The 18,096-nt window shown below is 30.2% G+C and overlaps 2 protein-coding genes across 10 annotated transcripts in view; one reads left to right on the top strand and one right to left on the bottom strand.

The window, feature by feature from the left end:
• The window catches only part of LOC105258998 (dystrophin, isoforms A/C/F/G/H), a 426,695-nt gene extending 409,862 nt beyond the window's left edge, over window positions 1–16,833 (bottom strand). For 4 of the 9 annotated variants that reach the window (XM_011270641.3, XM_011270647.3, XM_025415317.1 and 1 more), the window contains exons 1-2: window positions 16,506–16,832; window positions 15,288–15,388 (exon numbers count right to left, since the gene is read on the bottom strand). In XM_011270641.3, coding sequence (XP_011268943.1) covers window positions 15,288–15,378 — 91 coding nt within the window. In that variant the 5' untranslated portion in view covers window positions 15,379–15,388; window positions 16,506–16,832. Of the gene's footprint in view, window positions 1–8,046; window positions 8,732–15,287; window positions 15,389–16,505 lie in introns of those variants that run through there. The other 5 variants (XM_011270646.3, XM_011270642.3, XM_011270648.3 and 2 more) reach the window with 5 other exon arrangements.
• A 1,040-nt stretch (window positions 16,834–17,873) lies between these two features.
• Window positions 17,874–18,096, top strand: part of LOC105258997 (H/ACA ribonucleoprotein complex subunit 3) — an 886-nt gene continuing 663 nt past the window's right edge. The window contains exon 1 of the mRNA XM_011270640.3: window positions 17,874–18,027. Within this exon, the coding sequence (XP_011268942.1) occupies window positions 17,902–18,027 (126 nt within the window). The 5' untranslated portion in view covers window positions 17,874–17,901. The remainder of the gene's footprint in view (window positions 18,028–18,096) is intronic.

Here is an 18,096-nt window from a genome sequence, read left to right as displayed (position 1 = left end):
CGGTTTTAGTCTCTCATAGAATTATTGCCAACGCAGCAACGGCAGCTCATCGCTATCTATCACGTTGACATTAGTTGACCCCGATGACTGAGCAGTAAACTCTCAAAATTTAGGTCGACCAGTAGAAATTCACGATATATTGTAAATAGCACCTGTTTATTTTATAGGATTATTAAGCGCATGAATATTCTACGCATAATTGTCATCTATCGCATAGAGTGACGGAATTGATCGTATGGTGATTTCATGGTCGTGATGCAACCGGCTTATAAGGAAGCCACGAATATCGGCAATGTCGATAAAAATAGAATGATAGATGATGTCAGCTTTCGCACATTTCAGAATGTTTATTAATCTGGAGTCGCTACTCCCGCACGTTCGCAAAATATCCTTCCAGCATACTGACACGCCTGAAAAATTATATTTAGATAAGCGTAGACACGTGCACTCTTGCATCGTTGCATATTAAATTAGCGCCACGTAGAAACAATTCGCGATCGCACATTGCAATAGAAGAAGAGACTTTGCCTTGCCAATAGTAACTTTCAAATTATAATTCTTATCAACTTATCAAATATACTCGGAAAAATCCTTAATATGCATTCTATAGTATCGTCCAATAATCGTACACTTTTAAAACGAATCTTATGTTAATCCGGAAAAATGTAAAAAAGTTTCCGCAATAAACACAACACACTGCCAATGTATGTGATAAGTGACAACATGAAGCTTTTACTTGGAATCTGAAAGTCATTCCATAGTCAATCGCGCATTTTAACAAGTCTTAAGAAAAACATTAACCGACAAAGTCGTTTGCGAATAAATGAATGAATGAATGAACGTATATTTATCTCTCAAGAAACGTAATTTACATGCGGAACACGCAAACGAAAAGAAATCGTAAATGGTGATCACGTTTTCCTAAAGTAAGTCGTAAATTCGATGTAAGCAAAAGACAGTCTATTTCGTGCGGGTTTTGGTTGTCCTCTAGCTTATCTCGAAAAGTCAGAATGACTAGGAAAATGCTGTCATTAAAATTAACAAGATTGTCACTAAAAACAGATTAAATTTTTTTTCTTTCGCATTTATATTATTATATAATATTTTATATTATTATATAATATTTTATGTACAGAAACGTGATCAAAACGTAACATCTTTTATTTTCTTTTATATTTTATATATATATTTTTATATCACACTTTTGGATTAAAATTTAATAAAAAATATACTGCGTGTAATTTCTTCTAACATGCTTCTATGCATGTAATGAAAAATGATGGAACGTGAAACTAATGAATTCAAACCTAATATTAATCAGTGATTGATTGAAATCTTATGCAATAATAAATATACTCAATAAACTCAATTTGCAAAAATATACGAAAAAATATATATAAAATTGTATTACAGTTAAAATTGTATATACAGTTAATGATGACTCGTGACTGATGACTTTTGCGAAAAAGTATACTTTGGGATTAGTATATAAAAATATGCAAAATTAATTGTAGTGTAATTTTATGTTCAGGGCAATAAATATCTTCGCCCAGCCCTGTGAAAATGTGACATTCCCGAATATGGCGCAACAAGATCTGGATTCGACGATTTCTTTTTCCTCTGAACATTATATCTTCTGTTAAAGAATCTTATTGTATTATACCGAGGATTAAATATATATATATATATGTGTGTGTGTGTGTATAAAGTGATTTCTCCTGTTTGCAAAAAGAAAATGAGAAACAACACTGACACGTTTACCAATATATTTAATGAGAATAATTAATCCGATAAAGATCTTAAAAGGACACAATTAAAGAAATTAAAATACAGATAGAAGATTGATATTAAGGAAAAAAAAATTAAATCAAAGTTTAATGATCTTTATTTAAACTTATCATTAAGCATACTATTATTGTCGTTGTTTTATAATAGAGTGTATTTTATGTCAAATTGGTTAAAAAAATATTTATTATAATTTGTTCTACATTTAACAACTTTGTTTAGGTACGCACATCCGCTCGTTTTCTTTCAAAGCATGCAGTATAAACGGTAGCATACCGCCATTAAGCAAACAGAGAACTTGTGTGTCTGTAAATACTTTGCCTTGCTATAAATTAGCACATATGCAGTATGAATGTGCAGTTTAAAATGCACTTGTTCATAAAAAATTATATTTTAATATCTCATACAATTCTATATACATTTGCGTTTTAACATTACAATTTCAATATTTTAATTCTAGCAATGAATAAAATGTATATTTATATTATTATTCTTCGTGTCATCATTAATTAATTGTTCTTTTTTTCTATCTTTCTTATAACATATTTTTGATGTATATTTTATTTTTAACTTTAATTATCTCTTTCTATCTTTTTAAAGAAAGTCATAAATATCCAAGAAAATATAATTAAACACAATTAGAGCATTATTATCACAGATCCAAACTTTAATGAATTTGTGAATCTCGAACAAAATTATATTTCGATTAGATATTTAATTTTCACTCAAGACAGATTCTATACTTGTTTAGCAGTGCATTTTTTATAACTTTTGTCTTCAGCTTGTCTTTCATATCGGTAAAGTATTAATATCTTTATTAATCGTATATATCTTTATATATCGTTCCATATCTTCATTTAACTTAATCTTTTGAATCTCAATTATATCTTTGATACCATAATACGAATTATTTATAAAATTAAAATAATGATGTGATATGTTAAAAACATTATGACGTATCTAACGTAAATTTAGTTATTTTAAATGAGAAGTTATACATCAAGTTATGTGACGAGTTTACAAAGGAAAAAAAATTAAATATCTAAAGAAATTGTCATTAAAAAATAGAGATATAAGTTTTTATCGGGAAATCAGCGCTTTATTCTATAAAACAATAAAAAATAAGAATACGTATCGCACATTTGATGCGATAATCGCTCATTGCGTTGAATTGCTAACGGGATGAAAGCTGCGTTCGCATAACCGACAATCGCGAGGGTTGAACGAACCGCAAGTTCGCAACATATAACACCGTTAACATGTCAATAACACACTTTGTCGGGAAAATAGTACTAGCCATCAGAAGTTACCGCTAAACTTAACTAACTGCTATAAAACCATCTTCTCCTTTTTCCAGTTATGAAAACTTTCGAATATATCAGCGATCAATACAGTGCATTTTTTAGCTTTCGCTCTCTAATATTGCAAAATATTCTGTTTTTAATTGTGTGTTTCGACACTTAAAGAAAGAGAAAGAAATATCTATTTTGACGGATCGAAAAGCTATACTATTTTTTTAGTAGTTTTAGTTGTAATTAATGCATGCATATTTTTTTCTTATTAAAATCGTCAAATTATTTATCAAGAGAATTTAAGGAAAAAAATTGAACGTGTCTCGAGAAAAATCTCGCGAAAAGAATTATTTTTCCAAATAATATTTTATTTAACCAAAAAAGATTATTTTAATGATTTTATTCTTTGCATCAATAATTTTTTATACACATACACACACGTACATAACTTTGCTATTAGAAGGCTTCTTCGACGAAAAAAAACAAGTCTAAAAAAAGTCTCAATTCCAAGTCTTTTTTAACAACTTTGACAATAAAATTCGCTTTTAGTGTCAATCTATAATATAAAATATTTATTTGATTAAATAATCTAACGACCACTTTTAACTGTGAAGTGAATAACAGATATGTAATGATTTCACGTATGTGCTTAAAAATTATATTTATTTTGCAATATCACTATCAGAGCGAAATCTCTATCAGTCGCTAAAGTTGTGCTATTTTTTCCGTCATATTATCGACTAAAATGTAAAGAAATATCTTTTATCCCAAGTTAATCTAATTGTTTAGTATAAACCGATAAAATTCGCCGTTTGTTTTACTGGAATTCGCGAATAAAAATAACTGAAAATTATCGAGGTATTGATCTGCAAATGTTTTTTTAAGTCTTTTTTGGAAGCAGATTCAAAAACATTCCTTCCCTCTTTATTAAATGGAAAATGAGAAAAACAAGGAGAATCGAAATGATAGAAAAAAAAAGAATTCGATGTGCATCTATCGCTTATTCAGCGAAAAAAATCGATTATACATTTTATATTGCTTTGCCGAAGTAATGCGATTGGTTTTTGTGAAAAGTGCAAATTCGCACGCAAAAAACCAATCAACCTAATCGAACGAACGCCGCAACGCGCCGTTTATCACCAGTTAATCTTTCAGCCAATTCAACTTGCATTTTCGCTGCGCGTTTAGCGAGTTAAATGCAGTTAACTATTTTTTACCCCATGCTGGCAATGGATGCAGTCTTCATATAAGAGGAATAAAATCCAGAATCCGATGACTGTATTTAGCGCTGCGTGTGACACTAAGTAGAGATTATATACGTACGTAATATTTTTACACGCATATCATTAATGCTAAAAGTCGTCTGAATCTCGCTTCATATTAAATGCGATTCATATGAAAGAAAACGAAATAAAATATAGTTTCCTGCTTAGCAAAATAATTGAAAATATAATGTCACAGTAATTTTTCTTAGGGAATTTTAATACATAATATGCGTTTAAAATATTAATCAATATCCAGGATGGTAAAATTTTTAACAAATCATTTATCGATTTTAAAAGTTTTTGAGATAATTCACCCATATATCATACGTATTATTATGATAATTTTATTTAAAATAAAATAAAAATTGTTTTTTCTTAGTAAAAATGATTAGCTGAAAATTGACGGTAATTATAATTATATAAAATATTAATCCTTTTTAACCGTATATTCGTTCAGATATCCAAAGATCAAAATGCTTAGAACGACAAAAATGTAAATGCGTCACTGAGTGAATCCCTTCAATTCCATGGCGCATACATTGGGAGCACCGTATATGCTAAGCGAACAAGCCGGCTGCGTAGCATGAACAATTGTTTAAACGAGCTGACAATGCGGACTACCACCGGCTGCACGAGCATGGCACACTTCTCCTCTGTTGGAGGAGAGTGCGTGTCGTTGGCCCTAACCAGGCACTACGAAAGGTTTCGCGGGTCAAGCGTTCTGATGGGACCGAATAAAGTCAATGCGTGTTCTCGTGAGAGTATTTAACTACGTCAATGGGTGTGGTGGCCAGCGAAATTATCAAGAGCTCGCATATAGAACGCGATACATTCTACTTTTCTCACACGACGATCACATCACAGATACCAGACATATCTATTTAGAGACGCACGGGATCTACCTAATGTCATTTCATTTCATTATAGTCGGGATCTACCTAATGTCATTTTATTTCATTATAGTCGGGTGGAAGCAACTAATCCAATCGATAATATAATTGATGCATTTAAGTGGAATCGTTAACATCATGATGTAATGAATTTTTATCCTGATTTAAGAAAGGATTATGACAATCAAATTTTACTCCCTCCTCCCAGTACAAATATTTTATTATAAATTTTTTTAAATTTATTTTAAAGAAATCTTAATAAGAAATCTTTACCTTCTCGTCTCCTCCCCTTTCCTCTCATTCTCTCTCTCTCTTTACATATATGTATAATTTATGATTACGTATTTAAATTTGTAGCGTACATTATAATGAAATTGATATAATTTAATAACATAAACGTCATTTTTCTATGAAGCACGCTGTATTATGTAATCGAGAGAGAGAGAAAGAGAGAGAGAGAGAGAGAATAGATTATAAGAGATAATTTGCAGTAAATGTATTAATCTCGTTAAAAGCATAACGACCTCATAGAATATATGTACTCCCATTGTATCTATTCTCATCAAGTATGTAATAATGTATGAAATTACGTCGTATGTTGATGTGTTGTTTAATATATATTATTAATATTTTTATCTATATAATTAGATAATTACTTATGTAATTTATATACAACACATAATTATTATAACGGCTTAATAGAAATTTGTAAAACTTCCTTATATTTATATGCGATTTAATATATAAATCATATATAAAACGAATTTAAATATAATTTATCATAAAGTAATGCTCTTTCAACTGCTACGTAATCAATTACCAAGAAATTGTCTTCTGATAATAATTAAAAAGATTTTGCAAAATTCAAATATAAACTAAATATTTTGTTGCACTGATTTAATAGACACACACCATATGACATATTGTATACATCGTCAACGATCTTTAAAAAAAGCTGTAATATTTTTTATGTCAATTAGTAATACGTTAATTTAATTTAATGTCAGAAGATATCTAATTTAAAAGATATCCCCCGCATCTAACAATTAATAAAGAATTCGTATCGCACTTTGCCAATTGTCAACGACTTCTGCACGCATAAGGTATAGCACGTGCGCGCTAGACTCAAGTTGTTAACGGTTATGAGTCCTATCTATCTATGTGCATCCTTCGTAACATGTATATATGTACACTTATACCGATTCTCAATTCTCTGACGTATGTTTAGCCGAGTACCCGAGCGCAAATAATTTCAAGATAAGATAAGTTATATAGACATAGATAACATCATTGCTTAGTATGAGTGAATAACATGAAAAATGTAAGTTAACTGCTTAAATATATAGCCGGTAACATGCTGTTACAAAAGACAATGTCAGATTATCGCGATGCTCACGTACGTTATTCTCGAACACGTAATTGTACTAAGAAATATTAATAGAGACAGATATTTATTAAAGAGAATAGCCCACTGTCGAATCGCGCGATTTATACATAAAAAAGATATTTAATAATAAATTTGACAATAGATAAGAAATTTGATAATAAATTTGATAATAAATAATAGATAAGAAATTTGATTTAATAAATTAAATAATTGGCACATTTCACGATGCAATATTTATACGATTAACATAACAAGTATTTATTACTTAATAAAATAATTTAACTAAAATATAATATTAATATATAAATAATATTAGAAAAAAATACAACTAAAATATTTATATATCTTATTTACATCGGTCTTCCATAAACTATTTTGTTCTCAAATTTACATATAATAAATGTGCAATTTTCATATAAAAGAAATCAAAATTAGAAGTATTTATTGAAATATACAAATACGTAGAAAGAGAGAAAGATAAAGAGAAAGAATTTCTTTATACTTTATAAGATTATAAAATTTGAAAACTAAAATTAATTAATACTGTGTGTGTGTGATTCATAGATAATATATATCTTATGTTAGACTTTCTATTTCATATTTAAATATTTGTATGTCTCTCGCAAGAACAATATGTTTGAGAAAATGATTAAAAAAAATACATATTAAAACAACAAAACAATATCAGCTAATTAAGATCAGAAGGAAACCCATAAATAATAAATGATTGTACACGATGATACGAGAAGACATGTCAAAATTATAATAAATGGTTGATAAATAGAGTCAATAGGATAATTATGACGAATGTCATAATAATATGAAGCGAGTTTAAATCAAGCAAACGAAAGCAAGCAAGTATCGGCAAATGTCAATGAAAAAGTATTATTTAAATAATTTTATAAAAAATTATTTTTTATAAGAAACTGGAAAACGTTAAAATAATTAACGTCTGCTTACTCGATGATTCATGATTGCTCATATTTTTTTGTTCGATTTGGAATGTTAATGAACCGAACCTAATAATTGTTGCAAAATCTCAAAAAGCGATAACCGTCGGTTTAATGAAACGATTATGAACTCATTGAATATCGATTATCAAGCACATCATCGAGAAATAACGTGTCAAGTTTAAAATGTAAGATTGTTAAAATATGTGAACTCTTATCTACAGGAATCGTGTCAGATTTTGCCGCGATCGCTCGAGATCAAGGCCGTAGAAGATGGAAACGATCCTGAGAAAGAGATTTGCATGATTTCGCCAGGTACGAACGGCACACACGCGCAAGATGATCACACGAAGAAAGAATCTTGTCGCGTTGCAGTAAGAAACTCGGCGACATACAATATCCACTCGCCCACACACATACCCACATGTATACCACGTATACGTAAGGTATATAAAAAAAACACGCATATACACGCACCTATATAGACGACTTCCATCTTGAGATATTCGGACGTAGCCGACACCGGATCGCAGCCAACGTAATATCCAAGGGCACGCGTTGCAAGGAAACGGGGGCGGGGTAGGGGGGCACACACAGCGAGATCACATTAATCACCGGCGCGATACTCGCCGTTGGCGGTGGCAGAGCGCGCGTAAATAAGCGAGAGGAATCGCCGCTGATCCGCGGAGGTTAGAATCGGGACTCGCGCGCGCGCGCGCGCACGCGCTCACACGCTCAGCTGCTATGCCACTTGTTGATTCCGCATTGACAAGTCAAGGGGCACCGTGCATCCGTACACGACACTCATTCACTCACACGCACAACATGTGTATACCGAATTAAGGCACTTCTCGTCGTCGCACGCGCGGCTCGTGCGTGTTAACTTTTTAACTTTCTCTCTCGGACAAGATGACGACGTTTCAACCTTCACAACCGTCGTCTTAGCCGAAGACGACAGGATGAAACACTTGGTGACATCCCGATCGATCGAGCGATCTTTCGACGCGGTTCTACTATACTAACGTCGATGGATGGAAAGTGAACGACGCTGATCGCGGGAAGGGGGAACAGGGGGAACAACGAAACGACACGAAGCTCTCACGCGAGCTAACGTCAATCGACGACTGCTCCAAACACAACGCGCGTCAGCCGTGCCACTAGCGAACTGGCAACCTCGGACGGCTTGTTGTAAGGCCCAGCTTCTCCCACCCTGATATATCTCGACAGTGTAACTCCGTTTTCGTGTCGCCGCGCATCCGTCTTCGCCGTATATTGCCCTCTTACTTGCTCCAATCGCGAGAATTTCCCCTTTCTCCAAAGACGGTGGGCCTTTTCGAGTACGCACGAGAAATTAATTAAAAAAGAAAAAAAAATATATATATATATTAATCGTACACACATCTCCGTTGATACAAACAAAAAAAAATAGTCGAAAGAGAAATAAAATAGACGTCAACAAAGATAATTCCTTGTATGTGTTTATGTGAATCTATTTGTATAAATCGAAAATTTTTTAGATCTGCAAAATCTCTAATCTCTATAGATAATTAATCCAGAAAAGTAATAGAATATGTGTGTAAAAGATATTTAATATTCTGAAAAAAAATGTTATTCTCTGTATCGAGTATGATTTTTAGTTATTTTTTATCATCATTTCTTTCATTTCGATATAAAATTATACCCATATACTTTCTACATAATACGTTTTAAAGATATCTGCGATGCAATTTTTTGTAAATAAAACGTAAATAATTTCAAGCGGTCTTTTTATTGTAGGTTGGGCCTTACAGTCTGCTTCGTTGATTATAAGGCCCAACAGATCACAGGTAAACAGGAATTCAGAAAGCAGAAGGAGTATTCTACGGATGAAACAGATATAGACGTGGGCCCTGGGATTTGCTAACTGAAAACCTCATATTTACAATTAATTATCTAAATAGCAGATACATAATAAGAAAGAGAGAGAAGAAGAAATTTATGTACATATTAATATGTGCACACTAATATTCTTTTTTTACACATTCACATACGTACATTATATGAAATATAGGTGTAACAAATTAGCAATATTTTGTATTAACAATTTTATATATATATATATATATATATATATATTATATATGCATGAAACAATCTTAAACTTAGAAAATAAATAATTATAAATAAGCATGGAATTTTGTACTTTTGTATATTAAAATGTATTTTTAAATTTTGTTTTAGAGACAAAATTGTATAAAAATTTATTTCAGAGAACTTTACACATCCCCTTATCATTTAAAAAATTTAAAGTAAAAGAGCCATATTCATAAATTGTAACGTATTTGCCTTAGGTTTTCATATTTAAAGTAAATTTTACAAATTTTATAATGCTCGATTCAATTCTGTTTTATATTTCTATTCTATACCGTAAAGTTTTCAATCAGTATTAGTTTTTAATTTCGAATAATTTTAATAATAATCCAGATTAAAACCGTATAGAGAAATGCTGAATCGGAAATTTTAATCTTTGTTACTGATACTACTACACTTTGTATCAATGCTAATATATATTCTCAATAGTAGATGCATGTGTTGTGCCACGGAAGTGCTCGTGTCAATAACCCAGAGATAGCATCTTGATGTCATTATAAATTGGCTTCACTGATAACGTTGCGCATGGCTGCATGTCTGATTCGCGCATTATGAGCACAGATTTAATTAATTTCATATCTAGAATCTGTTTATAGTAATGCCAATTAATACTACTGTGGTTATGAATGATATGAAGCGAATCATCAATATTTTAAAACAGTATTTTTCTGTGCACATTCTAAACATTTTAATTCATATCTACATATCGAAGTAAAGAATGCAGAGCACTGTAGTAATTCATTACTCATTTTTAATCTATATTGATAAAAATTTAATTGAAAACATAATTTAATATCAAAGAGTAAGAAATATTTTTTTACGAATTAAAAAATTTACATTTACATTTCATTTTTAATTATTATTCAATTTAAATATAATTTCAGTATTATGCCATACCATCATCATGTTTGATTTTAAATTTTAATTATCAAAATATTAATTTAATGTAGAATACAATCTCATAAGAAGTAATAATTGTTTATCGAAAAATTATTTGTTGAAATATGTTTATCGAAAGAATTATCAATAAAAATAAATATATGATACCACAAATAAAACTTTATATGATACAATAAACGATAAAATATAATATCAAAAAAGTCTTAATCGATTAATCAAATTATTGATAAAACTTATATCTCTCTCAACAAAGTTGCGATAATAAATAATGATTCACGTCCCTGAATTTTTGATTGAAAATTTGACTGTAAAATGTGTGTGTTACTCATGTAATTTCAGGAGATAACTATCCTCTATTTCCAAAGTTATAAGACTCATGAGACCACAAAGAGTCAAAAGAGATTACCGCTCAATTCTCAAAGAACATGTCTCTATTTTTGTCTGGAGACGTCTGCGATATGACATTCTTTTTATGACACTCCTCCCATTTCGCGATAACATTTTCATAATTTACTATCTTAGCTGCATTCATTGTACGTAAATGCTATCTAAATATAATACGAATGATAATAAAAATTTCTTTCATCAAAACATAGTACCTTTTATAAGCGAATATAGTTATAAATAATTTTAAATAATTTTTAAAATGTTAAAATGTATTTAAGCATCATTGACGTATATAAGTGCGCTTTCAAAGTAATTTTTATTGCAATTTTAATAATATAATAATTAATATTTAAATATTTTTCTTAAATTTGAATTTAAAATTTTTCGAATTTTCGATAAATTTATGGATGTTTATTGCTATCTTAGACATTTTTATTCAGCAATGTAGAAAAGTTTTAAACAAGCATATCGTTTCTGACAGGGGAAAATAAACATTCTGTTAACCGTAGAAATATTTAGACCACTTAGAACAATAGTTTACGAAAACACACAGTGCCACTATTATCCTTTCTAACATTCTCACTGTCAACAGTCATTGTGTATTTTAACTAACTTAAAAAATAACTAATGCGTATTAAATAAAACTGCAAGCAAATTTTGCCGCAATTTTGTTTTGCAATCTTTGTCTGTTTTTTTTTTTTTAAGACTTATGACATTTTACATTTATCAGTAAATTAAATTTCTTTTACTTTACTTTTTAACTCGTGGCGAAAAGAAAGATAATATTATTATATTGTACAAGTTAAGAGTTAAATTAGATTTATCAATTCTTTATGGTTTTACATAAAGATGAGCTGCACATATTTATGATAATCTTGTGTACATGTCCTTCTAGAAGAAAAGACAGTGAATCAAAAATTAACGAGTAAAATGTGTGAGCACTACTTCAAGTATTTTTGATACTCTTTAAAGAATGGTAGAAAATGATTATTATGCTAAATACAGCCAAATTGACAATATCAAATTAAAATTTTAAATGTTTCACATATATCAACATATTTCTTGTTATTATTTCGAATCATAAATAATAAGAAAGAAACAGAAAGAAAGAGAATTTTTCAGAATATTTGTGAAATTATAAAAACATACATTCTTAATACACACGAAATTAATATTAATAAGAATCACATACATTTAACATATATTTAAAAAAAATTTCACATATATTTAAAAAAAAACGTGCAATAACGAAAATGTACTTTAATCATTGATTATACTTACATATATCATCATCCATTTTCTATTAACTTCATATAGATGTATAGAAAGTTTTACAAAAGAATTTATATTTCACCACACGATTTTTTATATCTCAATTATATATCTACTATATATTTTTTCATAATCATTTGATTAAATTTTAATACACATCCTAATAGTACACATGTTCAAAAGACGTCTAGAGATCATCCATAGGACATCCAGAAGACTTAAAGTATCCCCTGACTATCTTTTGGATGTTCTCTGGACGTCTTTTGGACATGTGTATTATTATGATACATAGCAAACCGATAACACGAATTTCTTAACATAATTAAAAAAATGATTACGACATTTATATAATTGATGTAGCTGATATAAATATAAAAACAGAAATAATAATAATAATATTAATAATACGCTATGGTACAATTAAATATTACGGTCAATTTTGTATAAGTTATGATCAATTTTCAATATCATAATATAATTACGAAATGTAAATTGATATTTTATAACATAGTTAACTTTCAATCCTCTAAATACCCAAATAATTCGAAATATATAGTAAAATATGTATGCAATATATTACTTTTATAATTAAATGATCACTGTGTATGTATTTGTCATCTTGATATAACTGACTGCGCATTAATTACATCCGTGCATTGTGATTTAAATCGGCCAAAGTCAAATTGGCAATTATGATAAAACGATATATAGAATGACCGTCAATTTAATCGACATAAAAATATATTTAGATCTCGTATCAATTTATTATATAATTTGATAATATATACAAATTTTTCTAATTTTTTTTTATAAAATTTATTCTTGCACAACTATGTATGTAGCTATTATTCATGAATTTTTAAATTGATTAATACCCGGTATGAAAATTTCTACGAATAAAATCAACTTATAGTAGAAAGCACAGTAAAATTAGGAAAAATTTATGATACGCTTAGCATTTAAAACGATCATAATTCGATTACTGACTCGGTAACAAAACAACAAATCCGCTTGTTCATCTGCTAATGGAAAGTAACATCACTCGAGATCTTTGTCATCACTTGGCAAAGAAACTTCTTCCTATCTATACATATTATATTTTTGCAAATACAGTTTAAGAAGAATTTTGCATCCCCTAAGCATGTTCATTTCACTCGCTTTTGCACATTTTGTCAAACACTTATTCTCAAGTCGCGATCCACGGAAAGTACAACGTGTCTATGAAGTTAGGGAACTTCTATAATAAGAGTGGATTTCTGACTTTCCATAACTCGGAACGACCTCATGGGACGCAGCCCGTTACAACACTGCGCGGTATCTAGATTTCGACCCTGCGGGTGATCTCTCCACAAGTTATAGCGCCGACGCATCAAACACCGCGTTTGGCGTATAGATTTATACAATCGATTAGTGTGCACAAAATGTATGCGATAAAGCTCATAAGATGCATCTCTATCGAAAAAGATTTCATTAATATTTATATATCTGAATTTTTTTTCTCGATTGACACAAGCTTTGCAGAAATATCTTTTCCTATAGTATCTTTTTCTTTAAATTGTAGATTTTGCCAATATTTTAACGGTTTATATTATCGAAAAATTATTATATTATCGAAAAATAAAATTATAGATAAAGAGCGATAGCGTGATCTCTTTTCGTGCGGATGCACCATTGCCGATTGCGCCTTGGGACATCCGTCGTCGAGTGCAGTCACTTGATTTATTTGCTAACGGTTAAGTACACAAAACGAAATTGCCTCAATATCAGCGTGAATTTACGTTATCGGCGCCACCAATATTTCGCACGTTATATTTTTTTACATGGTTTAAAGTAAATTTAATTAAGCAAGAGAAAAAAAGCGCGAATAAAATCCATAAACCGTAGGAATTTATCATATAAGAGACGATAGTAATCACCTACAAAAAGATGTTATACTAAAAAGTGGGTGGAAGAAATAAGAAAATTAATGAATGAAAGAAATTTCACGGAAAGACAATAGGAAGACCGGAAGAGGTAGAAACTACGCGTCAGACAACGGAAGACGTTCTAAATCGAATATATATATATATATATATATATATATATATATATATATATATACATACATATATATATATACTGAAAAGTGAAGTGATGAATAAACAAAGGCGCGACGAATAAAGTGTGATGCAAAAACGTAATGTTGCACCGATCATTTCTATTTATAATCACGCAAACGGTATGCGTGATATCACGTTTTATGATAGATTGAATAAAATACTATTACTTGCAATTAGACGCGATAAGGTAGAAAAGAACTAATTTTATTCAAATTGAACTAAATCCTTTGAATTTTTCAGTTTTTGATGTATCACTTATGACAGTTTTATAAGAATTCGTAAAGAGATCGGAATTAAAAATCAGTATGATTAATATATTACGTATGTATATATCGCGACCTTCTCTTATCAGACCAAATGTACAACTTGAGATATCTGTATTCAGGAATTGTGCTTACAATAAAACTTCATAAAACAGAAGTTCACGCGCGTAAAGATCTGGCATAAAAATTATTCATTTATATATGTAATAATTTATCTACGTCAATCTAATGAAGAATCTCGTATTTAATTCTAAACATTGCTGTTATAAATAAGCTGTTTTCAATGAAATCATTGCTAAATTTATAATTAGACAACTATATATCTTGGTATTATTACTCAACAGATTATCTTTGATCACATAATATATCAATTAAATTGTAATTGTAATTTTACACACACAATGATTACTCGTTTTAGCGCGCACGAATTAGATTAAATTAAATTAAAATAAATACATTTATACATTAACCGAACAATATATAATTGCAAGCCTCTACAGATAATTGACTTGCGCAATTGATATATTTGCAAATAGATACGTATAATGTTAATGATGCAAAAGTTGTTTAAATAACATTCGAAGAGCCTTTAAAAAATTAACAGTTGCTTTTTTAATCATTTAGAATCACTTTTTAAATCTTGAAATCTTATTTTTTGAATTCTTACCTTTCGTGCTTAAGATTTGCTCCTCGACGGTTTCGACATGCCGCGGTTCTTCCGATACTTGAATAATCCAACGAATTTTCCTCCGCTGCATCTAAAACAAACTGCACACGTGATAGTTGCAATCGATAATCCAACAAACTCTAAAAATGCTCAACATGAATCGCGATTGGTTTTAATCACTAGACTGAATGAGATTAGTACTATAAGGCAGATTTAAAGTTGCTTTGACGATATCAGTACGATTATTTTTTATGGACAGAAGTTGATATGAAAAGTACTATTTTTATCGGTATAATAATAATTCCCTCGTAACCTCAAGATTATCATGAATACATATAAACTTTTCCTATTTGGAGTGTTTATTTGCACGAAATACAATAAATTTCACATACAACTAAATTATTATCTAAATATTTTCTAGCTTGTTGTATATACAAGATAAGAAATAAGATATTTAGATTTTTAATTATGTAAATGACAATTATATCGAATATTACTAATTATATATTTTGATTAAATAGAAATTTACTGATTATTTTAAATTCATAAAATTTGCATCAAATAATTCAAAAACTATTAATCCGAATTAATATATATTTGATTTAAAGAGCACTATTATTATCATTATTATTATTATTATTATTACTTAAAATGTTCTCAATTTTTCAATGCGCGTATTTTGATTAAATTCTTTTTACACTTCTAAAGTACAGAATTTTTATTTAAAAATTATTAAAATTATTAAAAATTCGATGCTTCAAGAAAACTTATATATATAATGAACTCTAAAGATTTCTTCTATAATTTGTTAATTTTTTTTTATTTAATGATAAATTAATTTACAAGTTCGTTAATTAAAATTAATTTTAGCACATGTGATAGTGCTTTGTTGCGCACATGTCTACGTATGATTTCTACCTGCAAACATGCATATGACATTTGCACAGATTGCGATAATTACGCGCTTCCTATTGTATAATTATCAACGGAAATAACATTAACACCATCAATGACGCTTCTTGCAATGAATGACAGTGACAACACGGATGTTTTCTATACATCTACCATCTAATATTCTATATATCTACCATCTAATATTCGTAATTGACGCTTCATCGTTATAATTCACTTTCAATGACCATGAAACCATACTCGCGACGCGGGACGCGTCAATTTACGAGGCGCGATAATCGGCTTTTTCTATAAATCATTATTTACCTCGGAAAAATCCTCGTGACATTAGGAAAATGCGCTTTCCACCTCCGGTGAATCGCACACAAATCTCCAGCCTCGTCACGGACGATAAAACCGACGAGTGAGCACTGACAGTGATTTGTCTGTCAACGGAAGTGACACCCCAGCTGACTATCCGGGATAGCTCTCGTTGCGTTCGCCAATGTGCATCGTGCCTGCGTGCTTACTATACGTTGACTTGGCCATACGAGGAGGAATTGTCAGTCATTACGCCTACACGTTCGCACTCGCTGCCAGCGAGTACGGCTGTTCATCTCTTGGGCCGCGTACTTTTATCACCGGCTAATCACCGGCGAATGTCGTCGCGCCTACGTCCGTCACACGGCATCGCAAAGCCTGTTAGAATGTGATAATAAGTACGATAATAAGTATGATAATAAGTACGTATGTAGATCGAATCTGTATCGAATCTTATTTTATCTAGGATGATCTCGATCCTCGACCGATAGATCAATCCAGAATCGATCTTTGTGTTTAAACAAAAATGCCGGCAAGTGATTGATAAGAGAATGACAGTAATAAAAATTATGTTTCATATAAATCTCTAAATTTTGCACGTCTTTTTAGCGTTTCGAGTGTTAATGATCACAATTCTTAACTTTTTTGTTTTTATATTCTTGGAATCAACAGTGTAATAAATCGCTGGTTGCGACCACCAGCAGCTCGATATTGCGTAAATGATATGAATAAAATAAAGATATCCATACCTAATTTTGATATCCATACCTTATTGATTATGTTCAGCGAAAAGAAGGAATTTGCAACTGCAACTTTCTATCAGTTATATTATTCAAATGGATTTTTTTATAGCTTCAAAAAGCAAACACACATACATGGAAAAATCAATTAATCGTCTTATATAATATATGCGGAACGCAAAAATATGGCATCCATTATGTTAGATCCATGACGATTGATTTTTCTATATATATGCATTTTATACAAATCTGTCGGTATCAACTTTGACTATACATCTATTGATTAATCGAGTTTCATTTTTCTAGCGTATTAAAAGAATACTTACTGTGCGCAAAATACTGTACATTTGTATTGCGAGACACGAGTAAATACAATGCACAAAGGAAAAGAACATGTATGAACAAAAATTTTTCAGCGCGAAATCATTTCAAATTGACAATACTTGCAACGATATCGTTGCGATGCAGTACTAATGACGCCTTCGCAAGATTGCGACAATACGTGCACACGACACAACAACCAATCAGATTATCTCTTTTATAAAAAAGCAAAAACGTGATTGGCTCCGCGCGTCGCATCTTATCGTATCTTATTACTGTGTATTCTATGTATAAGAATCACAAACGTTCCGTTGTAAATAATTATTTACTCTCTCAAATGCATGGTTAGAAAGAAAACGAATGTGAGAGGAAGAAGAAGTGTTTATAAAAATATCACAAAGAAACATTCTAAAATGTATCTCATGTATTATTTTAACGAAAAAGGAGAGCGAGTATATACTTTAAAGGTGATTATATGTGATAAATTATATATACACAATTTTATATATGTACAATTATTTTTATATAAGATAAAA

Source organism: Camponotus floridanus, unplaced genomic scaffold, assembly GCF_003227725.1.
Source record: "Camponotus floridanus strain SB8 unplaced genomic scaffold, Cflo_v7.5 scaffold12, whole genome shotgun sequence".
Taxonomy (NCBI): Eukaryota; Metazoa; Arthropoda; class Insecta; order Hymenoptera; family Formicidae; genus Camponotus; species Camponotus floridanus.
Note: the sequence above shows the minus strand (reverse complement) of the source record. Positions and strands in the feature narration are given on the sequence as shown.